This window comes from Aegilops tauschii, chromosome 5 (assembly GCF_002575655.3).
Source record: "Aegilops tauschii subsp. strangulata cultivar AL8/78 chromosome 5, Aet v6.0, whole genome shotgun sequence".
In the NCBI taxonomy this organism is placed as follows: domain Eukaryota; kingdom Viridiplantae; phylum Streptophyta; class Magnoliopsida; order Poales; family Poaceae; genus Aegilops; species Aegilops tauschii.
The window spans coordinates 294,236,518-294,252,656 of NC_053039.3; the positions used below are offsets into that span (position 1 = coordinate 294,236,518).

The 16,139-nt window shown below is 47.1% G+C and overlaps 1 protein-coding gene across 1 annotated transcript; it reads left to right on the plus strand.

The window, feature by feature from the left end:
* Positions 1–216: 216 nt before the first annotated feature.
* Positions 217–2,692, plus strand: LOC109746858 (uncharacterized). The gene is made up of 2 exons (XM_020305960.4): positions 217–621; positions 2,233–2,692. The coding sequence occupies exons 1-2, from the start codon at positions 346–348 to the stop codon at positions 2,404–2,406; spliced, it is 450 nt and encodes a 149-aa protein (XP_020161549.1). The 5' UTR covers positions 217–345; the 3' UTR covers positions 2,407–2,692.
* The last annotated feature ends 13,447 nt before the right edge of the window (positions 2,693–16,139 follow it).

Below are 16,139 nucleotides of genomic sequence, written 5' to 3' on the forward strand. Positions count from 1 at the left end.
CCATGAATCTTAAAATAGATTATTTTTATAAAACTAATTGATTTTGGATGAGATGAACTATAAGAATTAAACGAACATCTACATTATGCATATATGACTTAAAGCTTACATGCTATAGTGTGGTATTTTTTCATAATTTGGTTACCAAATCTCGTGCGTGCGATCCACGTGTACACTCCTTAGAAGAGAGGGAGAAGAAACAAAATACTAGCCTCTGCAAACTTCGAGAGTTCGCATCGTCCACAAAGGTGGAAGGAACACCGAAGCCCTCCCCTGCACCCTACTCCCTACCCACCTCGCCGGAGGAGAACCGAAGCCGCCGCTGCCGCCGCCCGCCCCCGTGAAATGGACACGGTGGGCGCCCGGCTGAGCCGCTCCTCCACGCGCTATGGCCCCGTCGGCAGCAGCAACGCCTCCTTCAGTGGGCCCGTCAGGAAGTGGCGCAAGGCGTGGGCCCCTCTCGCCGGCGGCGGCGCGGGGTCCGCCTCCGCCGGTATGGGTCCCATTGGGTGCCCAAGGGGTAACAAGGTGGTGCTGCTCAAGTGGGCACCGGTGAGCGGTGCCGGCGACGGTAACGGCAAGGAGGTCGCCGCGGCGGCCACCAGACGGCGATACGTTCCGGTGAGGCTTCTTGGCTTCAAAGATTAGGTCTTGCGATTGTTCAGTTGCTTTATTGCGCTCTGGTGGGTTCGATCTGCTTCGGAGGTCGGACATTTGGCCGTTCTTGCCTTCTTGGCTTCTCCCGGGTCATAGTTTTAGGCACAATGTAGGAGGGGATAGGAGACCACACGGGTTCTTCTTGGATGATTTTGGCGCTAGCGTCAGCAACTAGGGTCTGGACGCCGGAAATGTAGGATTTGGGGGTTGGCCTTCTACTTCAGCTTGGGTTGTGCTAGGGTTTTGTAGCGTAATCAGTGTATGGTGGGAATTTCAGACTCAGTTGATGAGGGTAGTAGGCTATTTCCGGGCAAAAATGGGCAATAGCAGGCCTTGCAATTCTTCAGTACAACTCGTTCAAGGCGAGCGTGCTGGTTCAACAATTGTGGAGATTTCTGAGTGATTGTTTGGGCGGTTGTGCCTCTGCTTCTGCCTCAAGGCTCAAGATTTAGCCTTGTGGTTAGAATTTGACTATTGGTGACACTCCTAAATTAGTCAATTTAGTGGTTGCACTGATGGTTAAAAACCGAATATGGGGTCATTGATTGATTACCTAGTGTTCTTTATTGTCATTCGTCACCTGTATTCAGATATGCTTTTGAAATAAAGTCCATCTGAATCCTGAACTATTGTGCTTGGTCTGATTTGAGCCCTAAAGGGTTAAACTATGATACCGTACCATCTATATTAAACCCTGAACTTTCAAAAACCATCTATTTTAAACTCTGAATTTCTTAACATTTCCTACTTCTACAAAAGAAGAACAATTTCTGTGAAGACCCTGAAATGCACAACCATTATCCAAAACCGAGGTAGGTTTCAAGTGAATGGTTTTAGAAAGTTCAGGGTTTAATATGGACAGTTTCATAATTCAGGGTTTAACACCAAGTCTAGGGTTTAAAATGGACTTGTATGTTTACAATTGTTGTGTACATATATGATAGCCTCTTGTGGATGCAACTATTTCTTGCATAGGTCTTGGTGCTCTTTTACTTTGTTCCTACAGTCGACAGTGATGTTGAGCTTCAGGTTTGCTTTACAGAGAGACTTAGAACTGGTGGATGCAATCAATTTGTGTAGAAGTATGTGTGCACCGAAAATATTGCCAGTAGTGACTGTCTATTTGAATCTAGTTACGGCACTTCTAACAATGTAACTTCCAGTTCGAGGATAAGGCTAATGATACAGATTCGTCATCTGATGGTAAACAAATGGTATAAGGAAATTTCACCCGACAGAGCCAAAATAATGGAGAAGTTCAGTTTCATGTATTTTGGATTTGCTGGGCTTTCATTTGGGAAATGGATATAGCTGAATAAACAGAATTGATACATCAAGTACAAGTAGTAGTTTTTCAATCATTTTATTTGTAAAGTTCAGCGATATGTTTGCGTTCATTTGTTGCATCTATTGTGCTAAGCTCATTTTCCCTTGTGCCAAGTAACTGGGAAAGGACCCCATTAATTTTTTTATACTCCTGGTTGTCAGTACAACATTTTCCTTGCCAGAGAGATAACACAGCATTCTGCATATCACAGTGATAAAACTTATACGTGTCTCTGTACCCTCTTTCAGGTTTCGGGTGTGCCACAGAACCCTACCAGAAAAGGCGGCAGCACCGAGCTGAACTTGAACCTTGGTTTGGAGGACCCGGATGATGACAGCGACGCTGATTTGAGCCCAGACGAACAGCGTGACATGGGCAGCACCCCGCGTTCGGAGAACCGACTGAAGAGGAAAGTGTTTTAACCGTCGACCTCGGATACTAGTAGAACCTAAGCAGCAGCAGCTCCATGTTCCACATGAGTTATGCACCATCTTTGCGATGCGAGGTCCCTGGAGTAGCCTTATAATTATTAGTATGTAGCTTGTATCTGCTGTGCTTCCGTGTTTCAGTAGATGAATTGATGTTGTTTCATGCCAATTGGGAGGCTTATTGCCTTGTTATTGTTGTATTAATGTCATGAACTTGTGAGGAAACTGGTAGTGTACTGTGTACCAGCACGTTGTTCTATGGAATCCTTTTCAGTCGTGAGAGGTGATCGGCGCCCTCAATGTCCATCGTTCGTGGATGCTAGAACACGGAACGGGACCCACAGTTTCCTTTTTTCCTTTCTCTTTTATTGAGAGCAACCTACATTTCTTTTGAAAGCAACAGATTTTATTCCTCAGATAATAGACCATATTGTTTACAGTATAGTGAGAAATAAAATCAGGGATTATCCCAAAACATAGAAGATTTTTCACTAAATGTGTTCTTCGCTAGGTTGTGAGCCACTTCATTTGCTTCATGGCGACACTGTATATGGGGCACTCACAAAGTCCAGCCCTAAATGTTTGCATTCAAGTACCGTTGCAACATCTGAGCCCACATACGTTTCTGGTTGTTGCACTGCTTCCACCACAAAGCTACAATGTGACTCAATGATCACTTTGTTACATCTGATCCTCCATGCTAGATATAAACCATTCCGGATCGCTGAGCCCACATACGTTTCTGGTTGCTGCGCTGCTTCCACCACAAAACTACAATCCGACTCAATGATCATTTTGTTACATCCGATCCTCCCTGCTAGATATAATCCATCCCGGATCATTGTCATCTCTGCTGAGTCAACGCTGGTCACATGAGGAACGAATCATGTTGCCTCAACAATGAAGTTCCCTCTTCCATCACGGGCAATAGAGCCTGTTGTACCCGAGAGTTTCAACTCGGAAAGCAACATCAACATTGATTTTGACCACATCCCTAGTCGGCCTCTTCCACATATGAGCATGGCTTCTTGTAGGATGATCCGTCATATTATTTCGAGTATAATTTGTTGTTAGAACTTTTATTGAAATCACGGCTCTTTCGGGGTTCTGAATTGGCCCGCCTTTGGTATGTTGGCGACGTTGCCGCCATAGGTACCAGGCTGCTACCATCATATGTTCTGCGGTCGGCAGTCCATCCGTGACTGAGTTTATCCTGCTCAGGATCTCAACAGTAATAGAGCCTGACCGGTCCTGCCTTACCGCTTCTGCGACAATGCTCTGCACCCATAAAGTTGTCCAAACTTCCTTTGCCCTCTTACATGTAAAGAGACAATGTTAGATGTCTTCAACTCCAGTCGCACAGAACAGGCATTAAGGGACCAGTGGTATGTGTCTATTTGCAAGAATTCCATAGCAAGGAAGTGATCCATTTAGGGCCTTCCACGCAAAAAGTTTGATTTACCTGGGATTTTGAGGTTCCAAATTTCCTTCCAAATTGTATTAGTGTTTATGTTTCCTTGTCCATCTGTTCAAACAAGGCATTGGCCAAACTGGTGTTCAAACTCTCTGTGGTAGGCCGATCGGACCGAGAAGGACCCCGGCCGCATATAATTCCAAGCTATAAAATCTTCCACAAGCTGAACATTTAAAGGGATTTGGAGGATCCTATAAGCATCCACCGGAGAAAAAACATCTCTAATCAACACTTCATCCCACGTGCCATTGTGTGAATCTATGAGTTCCTCCACATATCTGAGCATAGTTGCACCTCTACGGGTAATTACCTTCTGTGAAGGGCTTGATGGAATTTATGGGTTTTGCCTAATATCAATTTGTGCTCCCAATCCCACACGCCAGATACAACCCCATTGAAAAGTTTGGATGCCCACAACAATGCTTTGCCAAGTGTATGAAGAACCCTTCTTTGGTCCAGCCTTAAAAATGTTACCATCTGGATAATATTTGGCACTTAAAACACATGCACATAAGGAGTCCGGATTCTGGATTAGTTGCCAACACTGTTTTGCTAACATAGCAAGGTTAAAAACTGTGACGGTCTCTAAAACCCAAGCCCCCTTTCTTATTCGGTACACACAATTTCAACCATGCAAGCCAATGCATCTTCTCCTCCTCATTATCACCCCACCAAAATCCAGCCATCTCATCAGTGATTGTTTTGCAGATTCCTTTGGGCAGTTTAAATACTGACATTGCATACGAAGGTATTGCTTGAGCTATTGATTTCAGCAAAATTTCCCTACCCTACAATGAGAGAATTTTCTCCTTCCATCCTTTGAGGCGCTGGCATACACGGTTAATAAGTTGTTGGAGACAATCGCTTCTATCCACCCCTACCATAGTATGGAGCCCCCAAATATTTGTCTAACAGGGCTTCCGTGACAATATGTAGTTCCCCACACACCTCCTCCCGTACACCAACCGGAGTATTAGGACGCAAGAAAATTTTGGAATTCACATTACTCACCATCAGTCCTGAGCTACTACAATAAGTGTCCAAGATCCTCTTCAAGGTGTTTGCACATTGCATGTTTGCCTTCATAGGAATTAGGGAGTCATCTGCAAAGAGGAGATGTGAAATAGTAGGCGCACTCCTGCAAACTTTAATACCTTCAAGGTTCCCAATCTCCTCCTCATGAGCAAGCTGTGACGCCCCCGATTCAATCGTACACTAATCATGCACGCAAACGTGTACCATCAAGATCAGGGACTCACAGGAAGATATCACAACACAACTCTAAAACATAAAATAAGTCATACAAGCATCATAATACAAGCCAGGGGCCTCGAGGCTCGAATACAAGTGCTCGATCATAGACGAGTCAGCGGAAGCAACAATATCTGAGTACAGACATAAGTTAAACAAGTTTGCCTTAAGAAGGCTAGCACAAACTGGGATACATATTGAAAGAGGCGCAGGCCTCCTGCCTGGGATCCTCCTAAACTACTCCTGGTCGTCGTCAGCGGCCTGCACATAGTAGTAGGCACCTCCGGTGTAGTAGGAGTCGTCGTCGACGATGGCGTCTGGCTCCTGGGCTCCAGCATCTGGTTGCGACAACCAGGTAGAAGGGAAAGGGGGAAAAGAGGGAGAAAAGCAACCGTGAGTACTCATCCAAAGTACTCGCAAGCAAGGATCTACACTACATATGCATGGGTATATGTGTAAAGGGGCCATATCGATGGACTGAACTGCAGAATGCCAAAATAAGAGGGGGATAGCTAGTCCTGTCGAAGACTACAATTCTGGCAGCCTCCATCTTGCAGCATGTAGAAGAGAGTAGAAGGTAAGTTCACCAAGTAGCATCGTATAGCATAATCCTACCCGGCGATCCCCTCCTCGTCGCCCTGTTAGAGAGCGATCACCGGGTTGTATCTAACACTTGGAAGGGTGTGTTTTATTAAGTATCCGGTTCTAGTTGTCATAAGGTCAAGGTACAACTCCGGGTCGTCCTTTTATCGAGGGACACGGCTATTCGAATAGATAAACTTCCCTGCAGGGGTGCACCACATAACCCAACACGCTCGATCCCATTGGGCCGGACACACTTTCCTGAGTCATGCCCGGCCTCGGAAGATCAACACGTCGCAGCCCTACCTAGGCACAATAGAGAGGTCAGCACGCCGGTCTAAATCCTATGGCGCAGGGGTCTGGGCCCATCGCCCATTGCACACCTGCACGTTGCGAGGGCGGCCGGAAGCAAAACTAGCCCCCTTAATACAAGAGCAGGCTTACGTTCCAATCCGGCACGTGCCGCTCAGTCGCTGACGTCACGAAGGCTTCGGCTGATACCACGACGTCGAGTGCCCATAACTGTTCCCGCGTAGTTGGTTAGTGCGTATAGGCCAGTGGCCAGACTCAGATCAAATACCAAGATCTCGTTAAGCGTGTTAAGTATCCGCGGATGCCGACCAGGGTCAGGCCCACCTCTCTCCTAGGTGGTCTCAACCTGCCCTGTCGCTCCGCCACAAAGTAACAGTCGGGGGCCTTCGGGAACCCAGGCCCACCTCTACCGGGATGGAGCCACCCGCCCCTTCAGCCCCCATCTCCGAACAGTATCATAAGTAATGTAACAGTATAAAGTATATAGCATATGCCCGTGATCACCTCCCGAAGTGATCACGGCCCAGTAGTATAGCATGGCAGACGGACTAGGGATGGCCGCGTCAGCAGCTGGAGAGGCGGGGAAGGGCGCCGGCGACTAGCTGCAGCGGCGGCGCCTTCGGCCGTTCGACGGGGTCGACGTCGCAGCGCGCGGCAAGACATTTAAGGGTGCGGGCGGCTTCGCCGCGAGGCACTGAGTGCGACGCGAGGCTCGGTTGAGCTCGACGACGTCGGTAGCGATGACGAGGGGCTCCGCGGCGGGGCCAAGCTTCGGCAGCAGCGGCGAGCGAGCTACGGGGGAAGCGTTGCCAGAGAGGGAAGGGAAGGCGCGGGGCTCACCTAGCAGGCGCATGGAGGCCCGTCGATGGCTTAGAAGCTGCAGAACAGCGGCGGACCGGGCGGAGCTCACGGCGGCCGACGAAGACGAAGACGAAGGGGTTGTCGTGGTTGTAGCTCCCCGACCCCGATCCAGTGGCGAGGTAGAAGAAGGCGTGGCTGGCGGAGCTCCTGGGCATTCTCCGATGGTGCCGAGAGGCCGGTGGCCGCGCCTACGGTGGCGGTATGGCGACGGCAGCGCTGACAAGCTCGGGCGTGTGGGAGAGGGGCGAAGAGAGGGGGGATCTAGAGGGCAGCTAGGGTTCAACCAGGGCATGGGTGCCCTTGTAGGTCGATGGGGGTGACGGGGACGGCCGCGGGATGGCCGACGCGTGGCCATCCGCGCCATGGACGCGGGTGCGGCGTCCACCGCGACGGTGAACAGGGGGAGGAAGGGGATGGCCCGGGGTTGGGCCAGCTGGGCCAGTTGGGCCGGCACTGTGCACTAGGCCTAGTGCACAATGTCCCCTTTTCCTTTTCTTTAACCTTTTCGTTTTCTTTTTGTTTGTTTTATTTCTTTTCTGTTTCTTTTAGTTGCTGTTTATTCTAGTGTTAACCATATACCAAAGTGGCACCTAAATGGATGTCACCAATTATGCCACTGCCACATTTATTTTTCTACCCAAGGAAAAATAGTTTTGTAATTAATTATTATTTAAAAGTATTTAAATAATAGTTTTTGCTACTGTTTTATTCATCTTAGAGTATTTAAGCATCCTATAAAAGTGTTGTTTCTCCACCATAATTACCTATGGGATATTTGGTTCTCTCCGAACATTTTAGTTTTAATATTTAAAAACTTTTATTGTTTGCTTGATTTTGAATTTGAATTTTGAAACGGTTTTGAATCATCGCGAGGTTAACAACAGTAACCGTGGTGACGTGGCATCATTAGCGTGGGATTACTGTAGCTTAATTACCCGGGCGTCACAAATCTCCTCCACTACAAGAAATCTCGTCCCAAGATTTAAGAGGCGGAGTAGAGGGAGAAGGTTCCGGTTACGAATTTCTAGCGAGTGTTCTCGGTCTTGGTTGCTCTTCTCGAAGAGGCCGATCCATAACCTTGATGTCTTCATTTCTCTGCTTCAGGTTCTCATGATGAAGTTGGCATCCTCTCTTTGGAAACTCCATCGTACTTACGAAAGAATAAGGGGGTATACCGGAAGAATGGAACTCTACATGGTTGCTTATCCGGTAGATAATCATTAGGGAGCGTGGCGAAAAGTAACTCTCGAATTGAAACTTAAGAAATTATCGGGAGCAAAGTAAGAAGGTGCAAAGTAGAAGTTTCAAGCACATAGGCAACCGTTCGATGCCTGAAAAAGGGCGTGAAGGGGTTCAGAGTAATGGAAATAAGTGTTGTGTCTAATACCAGAATTGATGATCTCATCGGAAGGTGGCTCGTGAATTACATACGAGGCCACGCGGGAGGAATAACTTTGGGAACAGGGGTGTACAGGAGAGTCAGGTTTCGACCCTGTGGAACTGTGGGTTATGGGCCCACCATGTGGTTAAAAGTAGGAAGGGCGTTGACATCTTGCACTGTCATGATAGCAAGACATGTCAGAGGGTAGCCTATCAGTTATATCGGCAACAATGTCGGTACCAAGGGCGAGGGACGAAGAGAACCATTTTGCTGCTCGTTGAAACGAGGCGGACCAATTGGCAAAGTTCTCGTCCATCGGTGGTTACCGGAATGTCATCAATAATAGTAACATGGTTACGCCAGACGGAATGATACACCGAGGCATTTACATAAGCAGAGAATTATTACTGCTTATATCATATAGATCATAGAAAGGGTTTAAACAAACCAATGGAAAGGGAAAAGTGTCTATCAGATTTAATCAGAACAATGGAAAGAAAAATGTGTTTAAACACATAATTCAGGGGTATATCCTTCCCAAGGACAAGCAGAGCATGATATCCATGACATGATATAACGTAGAAAACCATTTAGGTTAGGGGAGAGGAAGTTCATGACATTACCCAAACAACGGTGTTTGAAAAATTGATAAAGGACATTTAGCATGGTGCTTCAAATGTTCTCATCGATGATCAGAGTACCACAGACATGCTTCGAGATAGCATTGACATGGTCATCAAGTAAGTGGCAGAATTTGGATGCACAAAGGATCCATCAGGAACAACATATAGAATAAGTCTTTCAATTTTCTCATGGAAGAATGGTTAACCTTGCAAAAAAAAAGGAAACTATAACAACAGGTCCTCCGGCCAGGTGTGCTAGGCATGACATCACCTTACCGGGTCATATAAGGACCAATGTTATGACTCTTGGAAAATGTTCCAACCATCATATCTGACCAAGTTTCAGATCTAATTGGGGTCAGGATGACTCAGACTCGGGATGCCTGAGAAGAAAGGTGTAACACAAATTGTCGAGATGACATTGTAAGATTCTCGGGAATTGAACTACGGAAGCGAGTTCCGAAACAAGAGTTCATCATTAAATCAAGGAGAGGTGACGAGGTGGCTGACTGACTCTGTGCCAATTCATTGGGATTTCCGCAATTATGTGAACAAGGAGATAACATTTGTCAGATCAATGATATAATGAGGTATGCTCGAGGGAAACATACACAATTGGACAATGATAGAAAGGTGCGCCTGGAAATCTGAACTAGGTAGCACGATCAAATGTTTGAATGATGATTCAATAAGCAATAGACTTAGAATGAAACTATCGACCAACAACTTCAAAGCAATAGGGTTGCTAGAAGTTTAGAATTTACACATCAAGACGATTTGTCGGTATTGCGGTTAGAAACAACACAGGGAGCAAGAAAAGAATGGTGATGGTAATAAGTATCACTTGTATCAAGAGTTCTTAAGGGTGGTGAAATTCTCGCAAGATTCTTGACATAAAATACGGTTGTGCCCCAAGGTAGGACATAACTTAAGCTGGTTAGCAAAGAGTTCCATAACATGAACAAGTATGTGTTGGAGGGAAGGCAATAATGTTGCCGATGATAACACAAACCATCGAGGGGAAAGGATGGTATTTCCCATCATGTATTTGATTGATATCCTGGAGGAGCTCAAAATGTTGATGATGATCACGACAATTTGTTGTCGAGAGGATCCACAAAGAAGCAATTGAACAGCGACTGCATCACGCAAAAGGACTGATGCAACAAAAGATTATTGGAGCCACAGATACGACACAAACTCGAAATCAAGCTTGCTGTTTTTAAGGCGAAATTATATGAGGAGGAAGATCAACGTAAGGTTAGCTCATCGTCAAAAATTGTACTCCGGAAAGAAGGACCAGGTAGCATAGTTAAAATCGGCACGATAATGACATAGCCGAGCAGGCTAGGAATGACGTGATCGAGTTCAAACTCGTAAGTAATGGAGGTTACTAGAGTTGTTGAATCGCAGTGTGGACTCGATTCAGTTGTCGGTGTCCTTGGGGGGTTCTAACAACTCAGAACCCGTTGGAAAAATGGAATCGGTGAGAATAATAGTTGATGAAGAACTCATAAGAAGTTATGTAGTTCCGTGGTATTCTTGAGATAACAGAGTGTAATGCTCGTCGGTAGATCAAAGTAAGGGTTGGACTGGTGTATTGATCCATAGAAGACAAGTGCTTAATCTTGCCCGAGAAATGGGATCAAAGAAGAACATATGGTCGAAACCATGATTGCAAGGGATCCAATTTAATGACACCGAAAGGATTACCCAAATGATTAAATATTTTGCAAGAAGCTTCCATGATAAGTTCCACATCGTGTCCATGGGCATGAACACAAGTTCAAGGTCGACTCCCACTTCTTCAATGTATAACCTTCCATTCACCTCTCGCTTTTCGAAAATGACATTAGTTGTTGAAAGTTTTACCTGGTGCAATACCAGATAAGTATGACCCGTGAAATCTTTCGGGTTCACATAGATTAAGGAAGGCATAGGTTCAAGCCATCGGGGCTTCTTAGAACATATACCATGAACTTCAGGAGTAAATAACACAAGCTCAAAAGTAGAGCATGGTTTACAAAGCAGAGGATACAATTTAACAATGGCATTATATACCCATGGAGAGGCTCACAAGGTTATTGAATATGAAGGACGAGGTCGGATGAAATCCAACAATGGATCGGGCGATCCACAACGGAGCTGATGTGAGTAACGGTACTCAATTAGAAGAAGAAAGAATGCAAGGGCATCAGATTATAGAACATCTGAATAATTCGATGCTTAGATAACAAAGGAATTTATGATTTCCAAAATGAAGGATCAGAAGCAGACGCTCTGATCAAGGATGGATAAACTGAATAGACCAGAGGCACAATCGACGACAAATAGTTTGGTCGAGAACCAGCTCATGTTCAAAAATGACGTCTGAGCCGGAAAGATAATTTAGAAGGGTCGATTGATGATTGTGTGCATTCGCACAGATGTTGGATCAGTAGGATCAAAATGACGGTGTCAAAAGATACTAGTGAATATTGCTAGTGATATGGGAGCATCCATAATGTAAGCATACAAGTATTTGCAGAGCAATAGTTCGAAGAGGATGCTCAGAAGGTCGGATAGTATTTCAGAGTACCTTATGAAGCATACGAAAAACTGGGATGAACGAGTCCTCGATAAGTGTGAGGAATTATTTGCAGGTGTATTCACGCTGAAAAGAGCTAACAGTAGGCACAAAGGATTCTCGAGATATTGGAAAATACTTCGTTGTATCTAGTACTATCAAGAGCATCTTGGGATGAAGGTATGGACAGCGAGTGTATGTATTTATCCATAGGGATATATCGGTGATAGGGAATTGCAAAAACAACGGGCACAAAGTCTCGAGAGAACATCAGAGGGTAACTCCGGAATCTTCTAGTGCAGCAGGCGATCATCTGTGATAAGGGCTCTCCGGAAGGAAGTAGTTACGAGAACCTAGAGTCAGAGTTAGTAAAAACCATTTAACCCGAGTATAAGAGAGATAAGAGTCCCAGAGTATAGACGAGGAATAAAAGATCCTAATACCACCCAATGGCGACGTGGGCCCGTAAGCCACACAGCCAGGTTAGTAAAATTTTTCTCAACGACTAGACTCAACTTCGGCCAAGGAGTTGGAAAGGGGATTCCTACAGGCAGTCGGCTCTGATATCAACTTGTGACACCCCCGATTCAATCGTACACTAATCATGCATACAAACGTGTACGATCAAGATCAGGGACTCACGGGAAGATATCACAACACAACTCTAAAACATAAAATAAGTCATACAAGCATCATAATACAAGCCAGGGGCCTCGAGGGCTCGAATACAAGTGCTCGATCATAGATGAGTCAGCGGAAGCAACAATATCTGAGTACAAACATAAGTTAAACAAGTTTGCCTCAAGAAGGCTAGCACAAACTGGGATACAGATCGAAAGAGGCGCATGCCTCCTGCTTGGGATCCTCCTAAACTACTCCTGGTCATCGCCAGCGGCCTGCACGTAGTAGTAGGCACCTCCGGTGTAGTAGGAGTCGTCGTCGACGGTGGCGTCTGGCTCCTGGGCTCCAGCATCTGGTTGCGACAACCAGGTAGAAGGGAAAGGGGGAAAAGAGGGAGAAAAGCAACCGTGAGTACTCATCCAAAGTACTCGCAAGCAAGGATCTACACTACATATGCATGGGTATATGTGTAAAGGGGCCATATCGATGGACTGAACTGCAGAATGCCAGAATAAGAGGGGGATAGCTAGTCCTGTCGAAGACTACGCTTCTGGCAGCCTCCATCTTGCAGCATGTAGAAGAGAGTAGAAGGTAAGTTCACCAAGTAGCATCGTATAGCATAATCCTACCCGGCGATCCCCTCCTCGTCGCCCTGTTAGAGAGCGATCACCGGGTTGTATCTGGCACTTGGAAGGGTGCGTTTTATTAAGTATCCGGCTCTAGTTGTCATAAGGTCAAGGTACAACTCCGGGTCATCCTTTTACCGAGGGACACGGCTATTCGAATAGATAAACTTCCCTGCAGGGGTGCACCACATAACCCAACACGCTCGATCCCATTTGGCCGGACACACTTTCCTGGGTCATGCCCGACCCGGAAGATCAACACGTCGTAGCCCTACCTAGGCACAACAGAGAGGTTAGCACGCCGGTCTAAATCCTATGGCGCAGGGGTCTGGGCCCATCGCCCATTGCACACCTGCATGTTACGAGGGCGGCCGGAAGCAGAACTAGGCCCCTTAATACAAGAGCAGGCTTACGTTCCAATCCGGCACGCGCCGCTCAGTCGCTTACGTCACGAAGGCTTCGGCTGATACCACGACGTCGAGTGCCCATAACTGTTCCCGCGTAGTTGGTTAGTGCGTATAGGCCAGTGGCCAGCCTCAGATCAAATACCAAGATCTCGTTAAGCGTGTTAAGTATCCGCGAATGCCGACCAGGGCCAGGCCCACCTCTCTCCTAGGTGGTCTCAACCTGCCCTGTCGCTCCGCCACAAAGTAACAGTCGGGGGCCTTCGGGAACCCAGGCCCACCTCTACCGGGATGGAGCCACCCGCCCCTTCAGCCCCCATCTCCGAACAGTATCATAAGTAATGTAACAGTATAAAGTATATAGCATATGCCCGTGATCACCTCCCGAAGTGATCACGGCCCAGTAGTATAGCATGGCAGACGGACAAGAGTGTAGGGCCACTGATGGAATACTAGCATCCTATACTAAGCATTTAGGATTGCAGGTAAGGATAACAATTGTAGCAACAATGACAGGCTATGCAACATAATAGGATTAACCGAAAGCAGTAACATGCTACACTACTCTAATGCAAGCAGTAGAGAGAAGAATACGCGATATCTGGTGATCAAGGGGGGGGGCTTGCCTGGTTGCTCTGGCAAGAAGGAGGGGTCGTCAACACCATAGTCGAACTGGGGGTCGCCGGTAGTCTCGGGGTCTACCGGAAAGAAGTAACGAAGGGGGAACACAATAAATAACAGAGCAATCAAAGCATCACAAAGCGTAACATGGCAATACGCGGTGCAAGGTGTGCCCTAACGTAGTGCTACACGTTGTAGATGGAGGGGGAAACATCCGAGGATGATTTCCCAACGTTAGACGGATTCCGGACAGACGAAAGAGAGGGGACGGTTCCATGTTCAGCATGCTAGGGACATGTGATAGATGAACGGACCGCGTATTCGGATTCGTTGGATTTTTCTGAGCAACTTTCATGTATAAAACATTTTCATCCGAGTTATAGATTATTTTATATTAATTTCTAAAGATTTTAAACATTTCTGGAATTTATTTATTTATTTCAAATCAGCATTATCCAGAACAGTGTCTGGTGACGTCAGCATGACATAGAGGTGACGTCAGCGGTCAACAGTTCGCTGACCAGTGTCAAAACTGACCCGTGGGTCCAGTGGGACCCACATGTCATTGACAGTGGTTTAATTAGCTGAGTTAGTTTAATCTAATTAATCTAATTAGTGGGGTGGCCTACCGGTCAGTGGGTAATTAGTGTTTCAACTAATTAATTTAATTAATTATCAGATTTAGTTATTTATGAAAAATCATTTTAACAGGCGGGACCCACATGTCATAGACAGGGCCCGCCCAGTCATGATAGTTGACTTAGTTAACTGGTCAACAGGGGGCCTAGGCCCACTGGTCAGTGACCCAGCGGGGTGGCCCCAGGTGGCCACGTCGGCGTGGCGGCGGTTCTATGCCGGAGCCGGGCGGGATTCGTCCCCCCAGCGTCCATCTGACGCGCGGAAGGGCGCGTTCGAAAGGGGGCGACGAGCCACGTCTAGGGATGGCCGCGGCAGCAGCTGGAGAGGCGGGGAAGGGCGCCGGCGACTAGCTGCAGCGGCGGCGCCTTCGGCCGTTCGACGGGGTCAACGTCGCAGCGCGCGGCAAGACATTTAAGGGCGCGTGCGGCTTCATCGCGAGGCCCTGAGTGCGACGGGAGGCTTGGTTGAGCTCGACAACGTCGGTAGCGATGACGAGGGGCTCCGCGGCGGGGCCAAGCTTCGACAGCAGCGGCGAGCGAGCTACGGGGGAAGCGTTGCCGGAGAGGGAAGGGAAGGCGCGGGGCTCACCTAGCAGGCGCACGGAGGCCCGTCGATGGCTTAGAAGCTGCAGAACGGCGGCGGACCGGGCGGAGCTCACGGCGGCCGACGGAGACGAAGACGAAGGGGTTGTCGTGGTTGTAGCTCCACGACCCCGATCCAGTGGCGAGGTAGAAGAAAGCGTGGCTGGCGGAGCTCCTGGGCATTCTCCGATGGTGCCGAGAGGCCGGTGGCCGCGCCTACGGCGGCGGTATGGCGATGACAGCGCGGACGAGCTCGGGCGTGTGGAAGAGGGGCGAAGAGAGGGGGGATCTAGAGGGCAGCTAGGGTTCAACCAGGGCATGGGTGCCCTTGTAGGTCGACGGGGGCGGCCGCGGGATGGCCGACGCGTGGCCATCCGCGCCATGGACGCGGGTGCGGCGTCCACCGCGACGGTGAATAGGGGGAGGAAGGGGATGGCCCGGGGTTGGGCCGGCACTGTGCACTAGGCCTAGTGCACAATGTCCCCTTTTCCTTTTCTTTAACCTTTTCATTTTCTTTTTGTTTGTTTTATTTCTTTTCTATTTCTTTTAGTTGCTGTTTATTCTAGTGTTAACCATATACCAAAGTGGCACCTAAATGGATGTCACCAATTATGCCACTGCCACATTTATTTTTCTACCCAAAGAAAAATAGTTTTGTAATTAATTATTATTTAAAAGTATTTAAATAATAGTTTTTGCTACTGTCTTATTCATCTTAGAGTATTTAAGCATCCTATAAAAGTGTTGTTTCTCCACCATAATTACCTATGGAATATTTGGTTCTCTCCGAACATTTTAGTTTTAATATTTAAAAACTTTTCTTGTTTGCTTGATTTTGAATTTGAATTTTGAAACGGTTTTGAATCATCGCGAGGTTAACAACAGTAACCGTGGTGACGTGGCATCATTAGCATGGGATTATTGTAGCTTAATTACCCGGGCGTCACACAATCATACTAGATAGACCTTCCAAACATAGCAAAAAGAGGTAGGGGAAAGATGGTCCCCCGCCTGAGCCCCTTGGTGGGTGTAAACTCATCTGTATAGTCATTAAAACGGATCCTGTAACTAATAGAAGATACACACTCCATTATTAGCTGGACCCACTGTTCATGAAATCCCATCTTTAACATCACCCTCTTTCAAAAAGCTCCATTCAACTCTATCATATGCTTTATTCATATC